At 52.9% G+C, this 19,487-nt stretch overlaps 1 protein-coding gene across 1 annotated transcript; it reads left to right on the top strand.

Annotated features, from left to right (window-relative positions):
* Window positions 1–2,093: 2,093 nt before the first annotated feature.
* On the top strand, window positions 2,094–15,850 carry TSKS (testis specific serine kinase substrate). Its single transcript, XM_030298809.1, has 11 exons — window positions 2,094–2,263; window positions 2,621–2,846; window positions 10,617–10,712; window positions 10,915–10,998; window positions 11,292–11,375; window positions 11,936–12,222; window positions 12,722–12,916; window positions 13,350–13,523; window positions 14,222–14,357; window positions 15,436–15,560; window positions 15,694–15,850. Exons 1-11 carry the CDS (start codon window positions 2,094–2,096, stop codon window positions 15,848–15,850), a joined length of 1,734 nt encoding a protein of 577 aa, XP_030154669.1.
* The last annotated feature ends 3,637 nt before the right edge of the window (window positions 15,851–19,487 follow it).

Below are 19,487 nucleotides of genomic sequence, written 5' to 3'. Positions count from 1 at the left end.
GAGCCTGGAGCCTATTTCCGATTCTGTGTCTCCCTCTCTCTCTGCCCCTCCCCCGTTCATGCTCTGTCTCTCTCTGTCCCAAAAATAAATAAACATTGAAAAAAAAAATTTTTAAAAAAGAAATACAGTGGGAGCCACATATATAATTTTCAACTGACTCGAGCTACATTTTTTAGTTAAAAAAGTGAAATTAATTTTAATAATATATTGTATTGGGGGCGCTTGGGTGGCTCAGTCGGTTAAGCGTCCGACTTCGGCTCAGGTCATGATCTCGTGGTTTGTGAGTTCAAGCCCCGCGTCAGGCTCTGTGCTGATGGCTCGGAGCCTGGAGCCTGTTTCAGATTCTGTGTCTCCCTCTCTCTCTGACCCTTCCCCGTTCATGCTCTGTCTCTCTGTCTCAAAAATAAATAAACGTTAAAAAAATTAAATAATGTATTGAAGCCAACATACCTGAATACTATCATTTGAACATATTTACCATTCTAATTTTCCTAAATCTTTGCTTTTGTTTTGAGACAGGGAGCACATGTGCAAGTGGGAAAGGGGCAGAGGGAGAGAGAGAGAGGATCCCAAGCAGGCTCCAGGCTCAGCACGGAGCCCAACTCCAGACTTGATCCCACAACCCTAGGATCATGACCCGAGCCAAAATCAAGAGTCGGATGCTCAACCAACTGAGCCACCGAGGAGCCTCTAATTTTCCTGAATCTTTGAAATCCTGTGTTTTCTACTTAGAGCACACCTTGATTGAGACTCACCACATTACAGGCACTCAGTAGCTAAAAGTCATTGATTGTGCCTGTGAACTTGGAATTATAGAATTTAGGAAGGAAGGAAGGAAGGAAGGAAGGAAGGAAGGAAGGAAAGGGGAAGGGAGGGGAGGGGAAAGGGAGGGGAGGAGAGGACAGGGAAGGGAAGGGGAGGGAAGGGAAGGGAAGAATTATAGGGCTGGTTTGAACAAGACAATTATGGGGCTCCGGGGCTCAAGAACTAATCCACTGTTAGGTTTTAAGACCAGACTTTGAACAAGTCCACATTTGGGGGTCTAATGAGCTTTGGGAAGACCTATTCATTAAGAAGAAACCCCAGGAGTAGCCCAAGTATCTCATGGATTGAACCAGCAATAGCTCCTAAGACTTTGGCCTCTGCAAACCGACTCTTGATTTTCTCCAGAAAAACTGGACTCATCCTCAGTCTTCCCATTCGGGCAAAGGGGCCCTCCATCAATCACTTGGGCACTCTTGCCAGAACCCCGTCCCTCCCCCTCACGCCAAGGGCGGAACACATCTGAAGTCAGCCACCTCCGTCGGTCGCCATGCAGGCTACCGTCACCGTCATCATCCCTTACCTGGAAACTTGCGGTGACGTACCTTATGACTGTCCCCGCTTCCATCCTGGCCACCCACAGTCCACCCCCCACACACCAGGGCACTTCTTTCAACAATTATCATCTGTGTCCTTCCCCAGCATAAAGGCTTCAGCCACACTGGCCTCCCCTTGGCCATTCCGGCCCTCCAGACCCGTTCCTACGCTCCACCTCTACCCCCAGGGTCCCCCAACCAAATTCTTGTTTCTTTGTCTGTTCCCTGCCTGCCCCGGCGCAGCCCCCGCCCCCCCCCCCACCGGAATCTTGGATCCCCCAGCAGCGGGACACAAGCAGCGGGACCCAGACCCCAGAGTACCCCACGAATCCAGGGTATTGCGTGAAGAATCAAGTGTGCATGGGGGGTGGGGGGGAGGGTGGCGGGCAGGGGCCGGATGAACCCACGGTCTCAGGGGAAGGGAAGCTGAACCTCTCCCGAGGGCCAGTGGGCCCATCCGTGGTAAGTTCTGGACTAGAATGGAGAAATCCATTGTGGTTCTAATGGAAGGAACATATCTGATAGAACCAGAAGTGTTCAGGGAGACCCCCTGGGGGAACACACTGGCCAGTGCCTTCTCCTACCCCTATGTACCCCCCCCCCCTTACTGGGGCCCAGTGGTTGGGTCCTTTATGAGGCAGGCCTGGGAGGACAGGGACTTTGAGGGTCAGCGGTCAGAGTAGGTGGAGAGTCTCAGAGGAAGGAGTCCCCGGGGGCAGGCCCCCCCCCCACGCCATGGCGAGCGTGGTGGTCAAGACAATCTGGCAATCCAAAGAGATCCATGAGGCCGGGGACCCCCCAGCGGGGGTCGAGAGCCACTCCGAGCTGGTCCCCGAGGCTCCTGAGGGGGTGAGCACCCCGGCCAAGGGGATCACGAAGAAAAAGAAGGCCGTGTCGTTCCACGGGTGGGTTTGTCGCACCCTGTTGGGGACGGTCCTAGCGCCCAGCACCGCCTCCAACAGAGCATGAGTGCCACCGTGGGTGCTGGAGGAAGGGGAGGGGGAGACGAGGAGGGGGCAACCGAGGGCCAGGCCAGACGGTGGTGGCAGCAGAGGGAGGTAGAGAGGAAGAGGGTCGTGGGGATGGAGCGAGGGAAGGTGGAAAGAGGGAGGAGAAACGCAGGCAGCAGAGAGGGAGGAGGACAAGAAAGTGGACGATAAGGTTGCAGTCAGGGAGGACAGGCGGTGTGGAGACAGGGAGGCAGGAGGCACCGGACGCACTGGGGCTGTATCTCGAGCCCCCTGCCCGTTTCTCCTGCACAGGGTGGAGCCTCGGATGTCCCACAAGCCAATGCACTGGTGCCTGAACCTCAAGAGGTCCTCCGCCTGCACCAATGTGTCCCTGCTCAACCTGGCCGCGATGGAGCCCACTGACTCCTCAGGGACAGACTCAACCACAGAGGACAGTGGCCCGCTTGCACTGCCGGTGCCCCCTGCCTCCCCCACTCTACCCTGGGCTTCGGATGACCCAGACATCTCGGAAATACTGGTGAGGGGCCCTGGCTGGGGAAGGCTAGGGTCTTCGCCCTGGTGGTAGACAAATACTGAGGAGGGGGGGGGCGGGGGGCTCTTCTTGACTTGGAGGAAGAAAGTTCTGGTCACCCTCCAGGCCCAGAGGAACCGCCGCCTCCTCCCCTAACCACGAAGCCAGCCCTGAATCAGTCCCATCCTGGGTGAATGATGCCTGTTGCCTAGGGAATTGGTCTCCTTAGTTCGTTCACTCGCTTCCAAATGTTCTGGGTGAGGCTGGAGTCCCAGGTAGGAGTTAGGCCAGGTTTCTGAACTCGGGGAACCCTCGGTCTGGTGGGGCTGGCAGAGACAGACTGCGGTGATAACTTTCAAACCAGGCTGGGGATATCAGAGAATGCTTCCTGGAGGAGGCGGCTGTTGCAACCGGGCTTTGATGGTCGAGTAGGAGTTCTCGGAGGGGATCACCTAAATCTGGGGCAAAACCGAGAGGTGAGCGAGATCTAGGGGGGATTTAGAGAATTCCTGACTAGAGCATAGAGTGCTACAGTTTGATCTTTTCTTTTTCTTTTTAAAATGTTTATTCACTTATTAAATGTTTATTTATTTCTTTTGAGAGAGAGAGAGAGTAGGAGGAAGGCAGAGAAAGGGAGGGAGAGAATCCCAAGCAGGCTCTGCGTTGTCAGCATGGAGCCTGATGCGGGGCTCGAACTCACGGACCACGAGATCATGACCTGAGCCAAAGTCAGGAGTCGGACCCTCAACCAACGGAGCCCACCGAGTCGCTCCTACGGTTTGATCCTTTAACTTCCCTGCCACCCTCCACCCCGGCCAGGCTTCCTCCGGGCCAGGCCCTGAACCGGGCTTGATACGGACTCTGGGAATTACACGAATGACAACCATGGTCATAATGTTGCTCACAAGACTCACTAGCATTTCCTAAGCGCCTTCTATGTTCTGAGAGCCTCAGTTTCCGCATCTGCAAAACTGGAAATGCATGAGTTTGCTCTTTCAACACATAGGTCTTGAACGCCTATGATGTGCCAGGCGCTGGTGTAGGAGCAGCAAATGGACAGACAGACAGCGTTCTGGACGCAGCCACGCCCGCTTCACGAGGTGGTCATGACAAAGAAGTGGAGCCCGTTCTGTAAAACGTTTAGCACGGCTGCGGGCTCCGAATCAGTGTTGCTTGTGGTCACTTATCCCCATTTCACAGAGGAAGGTATTGAGGCCTCAGAAAGGTTAAATAGGTCACGCAGCTTATAAGTAGTGGAGACGGTCTCAGGAGTTGATGGGGGGGGTGCACCCTGCATTGACGGGGACAGTAGAGGTCACTGTGGGAGCCCTGAAGAGGGTGGCCTTGGCCCAGTCGGCCATGGTCAAGGGAGGCTTTCCAGAAAAGGCAACACAGGAGCTGGATCTTGAAGATAAGGAAGGTGTTCCCCAAGCAGAAGACAGAGAATGGTGTTCTAGCTAACTGGAACAGCAGGTGCAAAAGGACAGGGAGAGGGGGTTAGGTCTCTGGGGCTGGAGTGTGGGGGGGGGGGTGAGAGGGACGAGGCTGGAGTGGAGAGGGCAGAGGCCACGCAGGCTGAGAACTGTGGGCGTGCTCCTGAGGGCAATGGGGAGCCATTGAAGGTTCCTGGGTAGGGGAGAGGAGCACCTCAGGAGTTCTGAATCCATTCCCATGTACTGAGCACCTACTATGTGCCAGGCACTGTGTCACATCCCCGTGGTGGGGGATCTCGTTTTCTTCTCTTAGAAGTTCTGTCAGGGAACTAGTATAATTACTGGTTTAAAGATAAGGGGCGCCCGGGGGGGCTCAGTCGGTTGAGCGTCCGACTTCGGCTCAGGTCACGATCTTGCGGTTCGCGGGTTCGAGCCCCGCATCGGGCTCTGTGCTGACGGCTCGGAGCCTGGAGCCTGCTTCGGATTCTGTGTCCCGCTCTCGCTGTGCCCCTCCCTCGCTCATGCTCTGTCTCTCTTTCTCTCAAGAATAAAGAAAACATTAAACAAAATTAAAAAAAAATTCTTTTAAAGATGAAAACACAAGTAACTGAGGAACAGAGAGGTGGAATGACCTGAGCAAAATAGGAGAGCCTGTAAGAGACAGGGCCAGGATTAGGTGGTGTGAATGCAAAGGTCCCTTCTTTCCCTGGACGACTCCTCTGCACCTAGTGTGGGGATGTCTGGAAGGCGGAGGCTGGAGGCAGGGAGGCCAGACAGGAGGCTGGGCGAGGGCCCGGGATGGAAGGGTCAGATGGAAGGAAGGGAACAGGGCAGAGAGAGTCCTGGTGGGACGGGTGGCCCCGGAGACATCTCCCCCCAGCCAGAGCAGTGTCCTCCCTCTCGGAGCGTCTGCAGAGGCCTGCCTCCCACCAGAAGTGTTTCTGAGTCACATCCCGTCCCCCGGGGATTGTGACAGCCGGGAAAGAGCCCTGCTGAGAGCAAGGCCCGAAGCAGCCGTGGGCTGCGGTGGGGCTGCGCGGATGCATCAGCCTCCCAGGAGTTTGAGGTTCCTTCTCTGAGATGGAAGCAGTAATGACAGCCAACATCCAGGGGCACAGGCGGGAGCGGTAGGGCGGGGACAGCAAGAGCCCATCCTGGCATTCAGCACCTGAGCTACGACAGGAGAGAAAGCTGGAGACAGGCAGAGGGGAGGTGGCGGAAACCCAGAGAGAAGGGGACAGAGACCAGAGTGGGGGGAGGGAAACTTGGTGGGGGCGGCACAGAGATCCAGAGGTGGGCGACAGAGGCCACAGAGACTGGGGGACAGATATTTGGGTCAGGGGGAGAGCAGGGACCAGGAGAGAGGGAGACAGAGACCCAGAGAGAGGAAGGAAGAGAACTGGGTGCCTGGGGCCCCCGGCTGAGATGACAAGTCCCAGACCCGACAGAGAACATCAGGAGAACACGAAGCAGAAGTTTTGGGCTCCTGTCTTAAGCGACGACACCATTACGAGGCCAGGAGAGGGACAGAGATGGTAGTATTGCTTTCTGAGAAGGTCGGTGAAGCAACGCAAAGATGGACAGGGCAGAATTCCTGGGGGTTACGTGAGGTCTTGGTGCTAAGCCCCTTCCCGGTACTTCCCGCCCTGTTGTCATTATTTTCAACAATGGTGACACTAGTCATCGAGCTTGCCTTACTGACCTTACCATCTTGGCCACCCCTCCTCACTGCCGTCTGAGCAAGGTAGCATCATTCCTGTTTTATGGCAAAGAAAGCAAAGCAGGCTCAGAGTGGGGGGGGTTGATGGCCAAGGTGCAGCCTATGGGTGGCCAAGGAGGGATTTGTCCCCATCTCTGGCTCTCCCCTCACCATCGGGCCATTCGCTTCTCAGCCAAGGGCGACAGGCCCTGTCTTCACCACCCCCAGATCTGCTCTCAGCGAAGCTAAGACTCACCCCCAGGGACCCAAATGGCCCCTTCTCAAAGAAGTATCGACCACAGGCCAGCCTGTGCCCCTCCCACCAGCCCCTGGGAAGGTAGCTATTAACCTCACCTCCATGAGACAGGTAGGGTAAGAGTCCCCTCCCTGAGGTCGTACAACTATTAAGTGGGAGAACGGAGTAGACCCCAGGACCTACTTTCCTTTATTTTCCAGAACAGCTACAGGAAACCCAAGACCTTCTGGGTCTTCAGTTTAAAAATAATCACTTTGGGGGCACCTGAGTGGTTCAGTCGGTTAAGCGTCCAAGTCTTGATTTCGGCTCAGGTGGTGATATGGCGGCTCGTGACATTGAGCCCCGCATCAGGCTCTGTGCTGACAGTGCACAGCCAGCTTGGGATTCTCTCTTGTGCTCTCTCTCTGTCCCTCCCCAGCTAGCGCGCTCTCTCTCTCTCTCTCTCAAAATAAATAAAAATTAAAAAAATAATCAGGGGCGCCCGGGTGGCTCACTTGGTTAAGCATCCAACTTCGGCTCAGGTCATGATCTCACAGTTTGTGAGTTCAAGCCCTGCATCGGGCTCTCCGCTGTCAGCGTAGAGCCCGCTTCAGATCCTCTGTCCCCCCCCCCCCGCCCCTCCCCTGCTCGCTCTCTCTAAAAAACAAACAATTAAAAAAATGTGTTTAATGTTTTATTTATTTTTGAGAGACAGAGAGAGGGTATGCGTGGGGAGGGGCAGAGAGAGAGAGAGGCTCAGAATCCGAAGCAGGCCCCAGGCTCTGAGCTGTCGGCACAGAGCCCGACGCAGGGCTCGAACTCGTGAACCACCACAAAGTCGGATGTTTAACCAACTGAGCCACCCAGGCGCCAAAGTCGGACATTTAACCAGTTGAGCCCCCCAGACGCCCCCCAAAATAAGTAATTTTTAAAAATCACTTTGTGTATTGGTTAGCTACTGCTGTGAAACAAATTATCCCCAAACTTAGAACAACCAGCCTGGAGTGGCTTAGCTGGGTGGTTCTGGCCCAGGGTTTCTCATAAGGTTGGAGTCAAAATTTCAGTAGGGGCGGCAGCCACCCGAAGGACTGACCAGGACTGGAGTTTGCACATCCACATTCATAAGGCTCTTAGTTGGAGGTTAATTTCCTTGTCCCATGGGCCTCCCCACAAGGGGCTGCTTGTGACATGGCAGTGACTCCCCAGAGCAAGCGAGGGCAAGCAGGAAGCCAAGGTTCCTTTTGTGAACTAGTCTCTTAAATCACACACCATCACTTCTGCCTTATTCTACTAGCGACGAGGGTCACTAAGTCCAGCTGACATTCAAGTGAGGCAGGTAAGTCTCCTCATTTAGAGAAGTGTCAAAGAATTTATGGACATACAGTAAAGCCTTGGATGGCGAGTAGCTTGTGCTGGGTGTGATCCACAAGACGAGCAAACGTTTCTAATACATTTCATACTTGATAAATGTGCTGTCTTGCAATACGAGTAGTACGTGCCATCGAATGGCACGTGATCACAACTGAGCCAATGGTTCTTGAAATTCACTTTGATATACGGGCGCTTTGGATTACAAGCAGGTCTCCCTGTGCAATTATGCTCGCAAACCAAGGTTTTACTGTATTTACAAAAATTTTTTTTCTGACATTTATTTATTTTTGAGAGACCGAGCACAAGTGGGGGGAGGGAAAGAGAGAGAAGTGGGGGAGGGGCAGAGAGCCGAAGCGGGCTCCAGGGTCTGAGCTGTCAGCGACAGAGCCCAATGCGGGGCTCGAACTCATGAACTGGGAGATCATGACCTGAGCGGGAAGCTGGACGCTTAACCGACTGAGCCACAGTCTCTTTACTTCTTATGGGCCTATGCAGATGTCTTCAGACTTTAAAGTAACCTCTACACCCCACGCGGGGCTCAAACTCAAAACCCCGAGATCCAGAGTCACACACTCGACTGACTGCACCAGCCAAGTGCCCCTCTGATAACGACTTCTACTCTCCATTCTCTTGAGGTCACTGAGGTCAGAAAGCATACTTTGTACGATTCGGTTCTTTTGCATTTATTGAGACTTGTGTTCTGACTCAATACAGGGTCCATCCTGGACCCGAGGTAGAATGTCTCATGGGCACTTGAGAAGAATGTGTATTCTGCTCTTGCCGGGTGGAGGGCTGTCTGTCAGACGTCTGTTAGGTCTGGCTGGTTTATAGTGGTTTTCCGGTCTGTCTCCTTGTTGATTTTCTCTCCGGTTGTGCTGTCCGTTACTCAAAGTGTGATACTGAAGCTGAAGTCCCCATCCATTGTTGTTGAATTGTCGATTTCTCCCTTCAATTCTGTCAGGTTTTGTTTCACACATTTTAAACTCTTTTTAATGTTTTATTTAGAGAGAGGGAGAGAGAGAGAGACAGGGTACAAACGGAGGAGGGGCAGAGAGAGAGAGGGAGACACAGAATCGGAGGCAGACTCCAGGCTCTGAGCTGTCAAGCACAGAACCCGACGCAGGGCTCAAACTCATGAACCATGAGGTCCTGACCTGAGCCGAAGTCGGACGCTTAACTGACTGAGTCACCCAGGCGTCCCTTCTTTCATGCATTTTAAAGCTCTGTTTGGTGCATATATATTTATAATGGTTACACCTTCTCAAGGACTTGACTCTTACAGGTTTGGGCAGTTTTTTTCATTGTTTTTATGGAGGGGTGGAATTTTGGGGATCCATCATTTTGCTTATGTCGCCTTAATACAATATTTCTTTTTTCTTTTCTTTTTTTTTATTTTGAGAGAGAGAGAGAGAGAGATCAGGGGAGAGGGGCAGAGGGAGAGAGAGAAAGAGAGAGAATCTTAGGCAGGTTCCATGCTGAATGTGGAGCCTGATGAAGGCTCCTGGGGCCATGACCTTTGCCGAAATCACACCCCTGGGGCCATGACCTAAGCGGAAATCAAGAGTCAGACACAACTGACTGAGTCACCCAGGTGCCTCAATACGATATTTCTCATCACACCTCTTCTCCAGAGCAATCATGCAAGGAACGTGATGTTGTCCTTTTCTTACGATAGAGGAAACTTGTTCTCCCTTTTCTTTGCGTACTAGTTCAGCAACTGTGAAGGACACCAAAGTAACTGGCTTAGGCAAGATACTTTATTTCTCTCTCACATAATAATCTCAACAAGCGTAGCAGGCTTACTCTTCAAATGAAGTGCGTTACAGGTTCCGTGTTCTGGAGGTTCAGCTATAGAGTCGCAAGTGTGGCTGCCAGTAACAAAAAGACACAAAATAGCACAGGCTAAACACGATGGAAGATGTCCTCTCTCATATGTACATCACGGTCAGTGGTTGGAATTTGAGTACAGCGGCTCCACAGTACTGAGGACTCAGCCTTCTCTATCTTGTTGTGTCCTGCAACTGGTGGTCAAGATGTTTGCTCTGGCTTTAGCCACCAACTTTGAACTCCAGCCAGCAAGAAGAGAGAAAGGGGGATGTTTTCCCTCTTTTCCTTTAAGAAAGGCATGACTTAGAAAATGCCTACCTTATTGCTACTCACATCCCATTGGCTGAAACTTTGTCGTGTGGCCACACCTACCTGCAAGGGAGCCTGGGAAATGTAGTCTTTGCCTGGACAGTCACGTGCTGGGCTAAGTCATCTAAAAATGTGGAAGAGCAGACAGTGGATCCTGCCACCGGCATCCCTCTTGGGCCACAGTTTGCTTCGCATGAGTCCTAAAGCATTTTCTGGTGATATAAGGTGGCGATGATCAGAGGCTATGTGGTGTCACGGTTTAAAACAAAGGCTCTGGGTTTAAAATCTGACAAGGCCCTCTCATGCGCTGTGTACCTGGGAATTCAAGGGGGGATTGTATCTCTAAGCCTCATTTTCCTCACTTGCCGATTGGGCCAAAAAGCCTCAAAAGGTGTGGCTTAGAGGACTGAAAAGGAAATGTGTGTGTGTGTGTGTGTGTGTGTGTGTGTGTGTGTGGCATGGTGCTTAGTGAGCACTTATATCTGGAAAGTGGGTTATCTTAAAATTTTTTTCCAGTGCCTGGAGAGAAAAATACAGCATGTGTTTTAATAGTTCATCTTATTTATGTCTGTGGACCCCAAGGGCATTTCTCTCAAGGTTCAATTGAGACCATCCATCTCCCATGGATCTGAGTTCTCCCCTGACCCCCCCCCCCCCCACTCCCTTCCGGATCCCACTTCTTTTCCTTCCCATTCACCAAGCAGAAAATGAGCCCACCCTCTGGTTTCATAGAACAGGAGTACCAAGAATCAAAGAGGTACAGCCCCGGTCCAAGGTCACACAGCCATTGCAGGGCAAAATTGAGGTGCAAACCCAGCCTCCTCTCTGTTCTAGACCTTTTTCTTGGGGTTGGGGTTCGCTCCCACACACGCACTGACCTGCCTTCTCCCATTCTTCCCCAGAGTGGGGTCAACAGTGGATTGGTCCGTGCCAAAGACTCCATCACCAGCTTGAAGGAAAAGACCACCAGGGTTAACCAGCACGTGCAGACGCTGCAGGTGTGGGGACCCCCCCCCCATACCTCCTCTTCCTCCACGGCCAAGTTCCTCTCCTAGAGCTCTCCTCCAACTCAGTGCCTCCACAGCCCTGGTTGGGAAGGTTGAGGCTGGGAAGGGAAAGGGTCCTTCCCAGACCCAGCCTCTCCTCCCCATGGGGTATCCTCGTGGCCCTGACTAACCTCTCTTCCCTTCCGGGCTCCAGAGTGAGTGTTCTGTGCTGAGCGAGAATCTAGAGAGAAGGCGGCAAGAGGCGGAGGAACTAGAAGGCTACTGCAGTCAACTCAAGGTGAGCCACAGCCGAGCAAGAGAAGGGTGGGGAGAAGGGAGCGGAAGTAGGAAGAAGGTGGAAACGTGAGGGGGAATGGAGTCATGGACAGGAGATGGGTGGAGAAAACTAGCCCCTGGAGGGGGGGTCTACGGAGGAAGCCATCCCTGAAGCCCAGGGAACCAGGCAGACTGGAGGAAGCAGGTGTGTTTCAGAGGAGGGGTGGGAGGCTCTATGGAACCAGCGAGGGTAAGAGTTGGGAGGCGGGAACTGGAATGGGAAGGCAGGGCCCCTGCCCTGGTGTTCTGACCCAGGAGAACTGCCTGAAGGTGACCCAGTCGGTAGAAGACGCTGAAATAAAAACCAACGTCCTGAAGCAGAACTCTGCCCTGCTGGAGGTGAGGGGCGGGGGGGAGGGTTGGGGAAGACGGTCAGACGCACGAGGTACTTGAAGTAGACTTCAGGTGGGGCATCCTGCCCAGCCACCCCCGCCCCCCATCACCACCACCACCGCCCCTTCAACGTTCACGTTCAAGCTCCTCCATGCGTACTCGCGTTCCGGTCTTGGAGAGGGACTCGTGTCCGACTCTGAGCAGGAATGCCTGTCCGGCCCCCATTTCTCACTCATTTCCCAGCACCATGTTGGAAAAGCTTCACTTGTTCTAACAGGAGGGGCTGGAATGTGGCCCCACGGAGAACCGGAGTGCGGGTGGAGGGCTGGATGGGGACGTGGAGGCAAGCATTCGGAGGTTAAAGCGAGTGGGATTTCAGACGGGCCGGTCCTCCCCAGCAACAGCAATGGAGAGTCCATGTAGACTCGAAACGGGGCTTCCCACTCTTCTCTTCCCCATCCATTTACTTTCCAATCTCGGGGAGTCACTGGGCAGATTGGCGGGTGGAGGTGGTCGTGGGAGGCAAGCGGATGGACGGTGTCACCCCGCCTTCCTTCCCCGCCCAGGAGAAGCTGCGTTATCTCCAGCAGCAGCTGCAGAACGAGACACCGCGGAGGCAGGAGGCCGAGCTGCAGGAGCTGGAGCAGAAGCTGGAGGCTGGCCTCTCTCCGCAGGGCCTGGGCCCCCCCGCCCAGCCCCCTGGCTCCTCTGGCCCTCCGGGGAGCCCCAACGAACCTCCGCGACCGCGCAGCATGGCCTCAGGCGGTTGGGGAATGCGGCCGCGGGCGGGGGAGGGCCCCGTCGTGAGCGAGCAGGAGTTGCAGAAGGTCTCTGCCGGCCTTGAGGAGCTGAGGCAAGTGGGAAGGGTGCGAGGGTGTGAAACCTCGAGGACCTGACATGGGCGGGCCCGAGGGTGGAGCCTCGAAGATCAGAGCGGGACAAGGGCCTATGCGATGGAGCTCCAGGAGCCCAGGAGGGAGGGTGTTGGGGATGGTGAGCTGGAAAGGCCGGACTTCAAAGAGCTGAGTTTTGAGTATAGGGTTGGCGGAAGGGAGGTCCGCGTCTGGTGAAACTAGGGTGGGCGGGTTTGGGTAGGGGACAGGTCCTCGGGGGCTCCAACTTCAGGGTCGCAGCGTCTGGAGGAGCTATGGCATGGGGCTGGGGGGGGGGTGGCAGTACAAGGGAAGGGCCAGGACCCCCGACAAGGGGACAGGGACGTGAGGGGATTGCAAGAAATGGGCAGGACAGGAGAATTTGGGAGCTGGGTGGGTCCAGAGCCATGGGCAGGGAGGGGGCGTTGGAGACCGGTCCGAACCTCAGCCCTGACCCGTTCCTTACCTCTGCCTCTCCAGGAGGGAGGTGTCCTCGCTGACTGCCCGGTGGCATCAGGAGGAGGGGGCGGTACAGGAGGCCCTGCGGCTGCTCGGGGGCCTGGGCGGCAGGCTCGACGGCTTCCTGGGCCAGTGGGAGCGGGCGCAGCGTGAGCAGGCGCAGACCGCGCGGGGCCTACAGGAGCTGCGAGGCCGGGCGGATGAGCTGTGCACCTTGTAAGTACCAAGGCGAGCGCGCGGCCAGGGAGTAGGGGGCGGGGCCTTGAAGGTCAGGGATGGACCCATCAGCTGGGCCCTAGAGGTCGAGCCCCTAGCCTGGCACGTGGAAGCTCTAATTAGAAAGAGGGAGTGGCTTGCTATAGATAATAAGGATTGAGGGGCGGCGCCAATTAGAGAAGTGTTGTGTTCCATGCCTTAAAAGGATAAGGGGAGGAGCCAAGTAGGAACAGGGAAAGCCAATTGGAGAACAGGGAGGGGCATTTCAGAACTTAAAACACAAAGGAAAGGCCAATCAGAGCGCAGAGGGGCGGGGCAGGGCCTGAGTATCGCAGACTAGATGCAAACGGAGGGGCTGCGCTAATGGGTGAAGTGTGAAGGGGACTTAACCGTTGGAGAGGCTACCTCGCAGCACTGGTTACCCTCACCTCAGGGTGGAGCGATCTGCAGTGTCTGTGGCTTCACTGAGGAGCGAACTGGAGGGGCTGGGCCCAATGAAACCTATTCTGGAGGAGCTGGGGCGGCAATTTCGGAGCTCTCGAAGAGGGTCTGACCTCTCCATGACCCTGGATCGGCCGCCCCAAGGCTCCTGTGCCCGCTGTGCCAGGTAAGGGGATGGGACCTGGCGGGGCCTGGTGCATTCTGGGTCACGTTGAGGACAGACCATTGAAGGAGATGGGGCACTGGCCAAGACTCTGGCAGGGGGTGGAGTGGATAGGGAGGAGTTCACGGTGGGAGAGTATCCCCATGCGTTTTAGGACAGGCTAGTCCTTGTGCGTTATGGGAGCCAGATTTCTCCCCTTCCCACAAGATGAAGTCAGTGTCTTGTGGAACACAAGATATGATACATTTTGAGCATCCTGGATTTCCAGTGCATTGTGGGAAGGTTGGGATGTGGTACTTGGTGGGAGGCCAGGTTTCTCTGCATCGTGAGAAAGGTTGAGACCTTGATGCATTGGAGAACGGAAGGATACCAGGGTTGGTCCGCAATAGGAAGTGGGGGACTCCCAATTCGGGTTCAAGTTTAACTAGTGTATGATGGGAAATGTGGTTTTTTTTCATGAACTAAGGGCTGTCTGCTACCCTTTGGGAGTGGGCACCCCCCAGGGCACTGTGGGAATTACCCACACTGTGGAAATCAAAAGATACCTGATGCACTGTAGGTTGGCCCCAGTGCACGGTGGGAAGGGTGCGTGGGTGCATAGTGGAAGCCCATCTGAGTGGGAGCCGGGCAGGTGGCTATGGGGCATCTGGGAATGGAGTTGGTATGAGGCTCCTTACACCCAGTGACTGCCCCTCCCTCAGCCAGGGGCAGCAGCTGTCCACCGAGTCCCTGCAGCAGCTACTGGAGCGAGCACTGACCCCCCTAGTGGACGAGGTGAAGCAGAGGGGCCTGGCTCCCGCCTGCCCCAGCTGCCAGCGGCTACACAAGAAGATTCTGGTACCAGGGACCACAGGCCATCATGCCCCACTTTTCGGTCAGGGGGGCGGGAGGGGAGCCCCGGACACAAGGACACTGTTGGTGTGTGGCAGGACGGGAAGCACTAAACACCATTCGTGGCAGGTGTTGGGGGAACACGTGGATCTGGTGCATCGGGGTGGGGAGGAGAGGCAAGCAGTCTGGTGGGTGGTAAGTCACAGGTCAGTCATTATGGGACCCGGGGTGATGGACTTGGGCCCAAGGCAGTGGATGACACGTTGGATCTGATGCATGGTGGGACACAGGAGACAGACGCTCGTCTACAGCTTCATGGAATACAAGCCTGATTTTCTGTAGACCTTAAGGGACGCAATATGGGATCATTGAGGTCAGACAGGGGACCCAGTGAATACAAGTCACAGTAAGCTAGTGCATTATGGGAAATGGAACTACAGCTCTTCACGAGGTATTGCACCACCGGCCCCAGCCTATTAGCTGATGGAACTTGAGGCCTGTGTACATCCTGAAACATAGGTGCCTAATGTATTATGGGATACTGGCCTAATGTACGATGGGACACAAGTTGCAGTGGGTGAGACGACACTGATGTGGCAGGACTATAGGACTAATACATGAGAGGACACGGGGCCTGGGACGTTGTGGGATGTAGGGAACCAGAGGACTGAGGATTATTATTTTAACTGAGATGCTGGTCTAATAGAGATGCGGGGTCTTACGAATTAGGGGATGTAGTTCACCAATGATGGGATCCTGGGACCTGGACACATATCAAATGCACGATGGTTCATGGGCATTAGGGGACAACATGTTAGATGCTGGTTGCGTGCTTGCTGGGACACAGAAGGGCAGTACGTTAGGGGACAGACAGTGGGACAGCCACAGGTTCAGCACATGATGGGATATGGAAAGCCCACTGTGGGATGCTGGGGTCAGTCTCAGGTCCAAGGCATGATGGGAAACCCTGGGGGAGGAACGTGGACCCCATGGGCCCCATGACCCTTGCCCGCCGCGATCCAGCTCCCCCTCCACCCCCAGCCCAGTCCGGCAAGCCCAGCCGCGCCTACACTCCTCTCCCCAGGAGCTGGAGCGCCAGGCCTTGGCCAAACACATCAGGGCAGAGGCCCTAAGCTCCACCCTTCGGCTGGCCCAAGACGAAGCCTTGCGGGCCAAGAACCTGCTGCTGACCGACAAGATGAAGCCGGAGTGAGGAAGGAGGCTGAGGGCGTGGGAGGAGGGTGAGGTCTTGGGGAAAGGGCCCGAGTCACCCTCTTCTTCCACTCTAGCCCCCTGGCATCTGGCCTCATCAGCACCAGCCCCCCACTCTCTGTTATTACAGGGAGAAGGTGGCCACTCTGGACTATGTACACCTGAAGATGTGCTCCCTCCACGATCAACTCAGCAACCTGCCACTTGAGGGGTCCACAGGGACGATGGGGGGAGGAAGCGGTGGGGGAGCTCCCCCAAAACGTGGGGGCCCAGCCCCTGAACAATAAATGGCCTCTCGTGCTGGCATGAAACCTCTCTCCTTTTTGGCACCATAGGAGGGCTGGTAAATCCCACACACACCGCGCACGAGCCTCTCCCCGTGACTCGATCCTCAGCCAATGGGGTTTCCAGAGAGTTGATGATGATGGCACAGTTCTTTGGAAAGGAAATAGGGGGTAGAAATAAGGACCTGTGGTACAGTGTGGGACCGTCGATCCAAACCTTTTTAGAGTGGTTTTTAAAAAATTATATGATATATGTATATAACATATAAGATCAAGAGTCACATGCTGTACTGATTCAGCCAGCCAGGAGCCCCTACGGTGATTTTTTTTTTTTTTTTAACTAGACCATTATATCGTCTAACACTGTGTAAAAAAATTGCCCCTCCCCAAACGTAGCTGCTTAAAAGAATAAACCTATTGTCTCACACAATTTCTGAGGGTCAGGAACCTAGGAGTGGCATAGCTGGATGGTTGTGGTTCAGGGTCCCCATGAGGTGGCCTCGTTGGGAGGCCTCGGTTCCTTGTTGTCTGTCGGCGGTGGGGGGGGGGGTGCTCAGTTTCTCACGACGGCTACCTGTCCCTAGAGCAAGCAGTCTAAGAACAAGCAGGAAGCTACAGGGCCTTTGATGACCTCGTCTCTGAAGTTGCAAACTGTCATTTTCCCTTTTTATATTCATTAGAGTTGAGTCACCGAGTCCACATCATACTCAAGGATCATGTCAAAGGATCTGCAGACATATTTTTTTAAAGATTTCATTTTAGGGGCGTCTGGGTGGCTCAATCAGTTAATCATCCAACTTCGGCTCAGGTCATGATCTCACAGTTTGTGGGTTCAAGCCCCACGGCGGGCTCTGTGCTGATGGCTCAGAGCTTGGAGCCTGTTTCGGGTTCTGTGTGTCTCTCTCTCTCTGCCCCTCTCCCACTCATGCTCTGTCTCTGTCTCTCAAAAATAAACATTAAAAAAAAAAAAAAAGATTTCAGGGCACCTGGGTAGCTCAGTCGGTTAAGTGTCCAACTTTGACTCAGGTCATGATCTTGCAGTTCATGAGTTCGAGCCCCACATAGGGCTCTGTGCTGACAGCTCAGAGCCTGGAGCCTACTTCAGATTCTGTGTCTCCCTCTCTTACCCTCCCCTGCTTGCTCTCTCTCTCTCTCTCTTTCTGTCTCTCCCTGTTTCTCTCTCTCTCTCAGTAATAAATTATAAACATTAAAGGTTTTAAAAAAGATTTCATTTTTTTTTTAAAAGTAATTTCTACACCCAACATGGGGCTCAAACTCACAACCCTGAGATCAAGAGTCACACGCTCCCCTGACGGAACCCGCCAGGCACTCCTGTAGATGTATTCTGGAGACCTTGTCAATTTGTGGACATATTTTAAACCAGCATAGTAATCCCATTTTTAAACCTTTAATGGAAGGATAATATAAACAGGAAAGTTCATAAATTAAAAGTGTATGACAAGTTATCATAAAATGGACCTGTGTTTCCAATCATAACCAAGATAAGCTGAACCTGACTAGCACCCACTGAAGCCCCCATCATGTCCCCTCCCAATCGCTACCCTTTCTGCACACCCAACATTCAACTTCTATTCTTCTAACACCATTGCAATAACATAAGAAAAGAAGTACAGGGGCGCCTGGGTGGCGCAGTCGGTTAAGCGTCCGACTTCAGCCAGGTCACGATCTCGCGGTCCGTGAGTTTGAGCCCCGCGTCAGGCTCTGGGCTGATGGCTCAGAGCCTGGAGCCTGTTTCCGATTCTGTGTCTCCCTCTCTCTCTGCCCCTCCCCCGTTCATGCTCTGTCTCTCTCTGTCCCAAAAATAAATAAAAAACGTTGAAAAAAAAATTAAAAAAAAAAAAAAGAAAAGAAGTACAAAGGTAGAGAATAAAGGAAACTATCATTATTTCTAGATGCTATATAATTGCACACATAGAGAATCACAGAGAACCCAAAGGAATCTATCTATAAATTATTAAAAATTAGTTTTGGGATGCATGGCTGGCACGGTTGGTAGAGCATCCACTTTTTCTTTTTTTTTTTAATATTTTTGAGACAGACAGGGCACAAGTAGGGTTGGGGCAAAGTGAGAGGGATACAAAGAATCTAAAAGCGGGATGCAGGCTCTGATCTGTCAGCACAGAGTCCGATGCGGGGCGTGGGCTCAGACTCGTGAATGGCGACATCATGATCTGAGCCGAAGTCACACTCAACCGATTAAGCCACCCAGGCGCCCTGAGCATCCTTGACCTAAGGGTCATGAGTTCAAGCACCACACTGGGCGTGGAGCCTACTGAAAGAAAGAAAGAAAGAAAGAAAGAAAGAAAGAAAGAAAGACAAAAAAAAGGGCAGAGTTAAGGTCAGTTCAGGGGTGCCTGTTTGGATCAGTCAGAGGAGCATGTGACTGTTGATCTCAGAGTGATGAGTTTGAGCCCCACACTGGGTCTAGAGATTACTGAAAAAATCTTGGAGAGTCTGGCTGGCTCAGTCGGTTGAGCCTCCAACTTTGGCTCAGGTCACGATTTCACCCTTCGAGAGTTCGAGCCCCGCATCGGGCTCTGTGCTGACAGCTCGGAGCCTGGAGCCTGCTTCAGATTCTGTGTCTCCTTCTCTCTGCCCCTCCCCTGCTCATGCTCACCCTCACTCTGTCTCTCTCTGAAATAATAAATGAATAAACTTTAAAAAATCATTTAAAACAATCTTTAAAAAATAAGAAAAAAAATCTTAAAATCAGTATGTTTAACGAGGAAGCTTAAACAAAAGAGGAACATAAGAAAATACATTTATTTCTGCATGCCAGTGATAAAAGGTTAAAAAATGAAGACGAAAATTTTAAGATACTATTTACTTCTCCCCAATTGATTTATAGATAAAAGCCAGTAGATGCGAGATTTTTAAAAGTGGCTTCTTTTGGGGCACCTGGGTGGCCCAGTTGGTTGAGCGTCCAACTCTTGATTTTGGTTCAGGTCATGATCTCACAGTTCATGAGTTCGAGACCTACGTTGGCTTAGGATTCTCTCTCTCCCTCTCTCTGCCCCTCCCCTACTCATACTGTCTCTCTCTCTCTCAAAATAAAATGTTGTACCCACAACATGATGGGAACTGGGGGATCTAAAAACGCTCAGAGGGGTGCCTGGGTGGCTCAGTCGGTTGAGCTTAGCGTGGAGTCTGCTTGGGATTCTCTCTGTCTCTCCTTCCCTGATCATGTGTGTGTGCTCTCTCTCAAAATAAAAATATAAATCGGTAAATACATAAATAACCCTTCAGAGAATGAATAATTATTCTCATTTTACAGAGTGCTATAGACTATATGTTTATTTCCACCAGAATCCATATGTGGAAGTCCTAATGCCCAATGTGATCACATTTGGAGTGGGGGCCGCTAGGAGGTCGAGATGAGGCCATAAGTATGAACCCCATGATGGGATTCGTTTATTTATTTACTTACTTATTTACTTATTTATTTATGTATTTTATTATTTACTTATTTATTTATGTATTTATGATTCTACTTTTTTTTAAGTTTTATTTATTTTGAGAGGGATAGAGACAGCACGAGTGGGGAAGAGGCAGAGAAAGAGGGGGAGAGAGAGAGAATCCCATGCAGGCTCCGTGATGTCAGCACTGAGCCCAATGTGGG

The sequence above is a fragment of the Lynx canadensis genome, chromosome E2 (genome assembly GCF_007474595.2).
Source record: "Lynx canadensis isolate LIC74 chromosome E2, mLynCan4.pri.v2, whole genome shotgun sequence".
In the NCBI taxonomy this organism is placed as follows: domain Eukaryota; kingdom Metazoa; phylum Chordata; class Mammalia; order Carnivora; family Felidae; genus Lynx; species Lynx canadensis.
The sequence above is the reverse complement of the archived record's forward strand: the minus strand, read 5'-3'. Positions and strand labels throughout refer to the sequence as shown.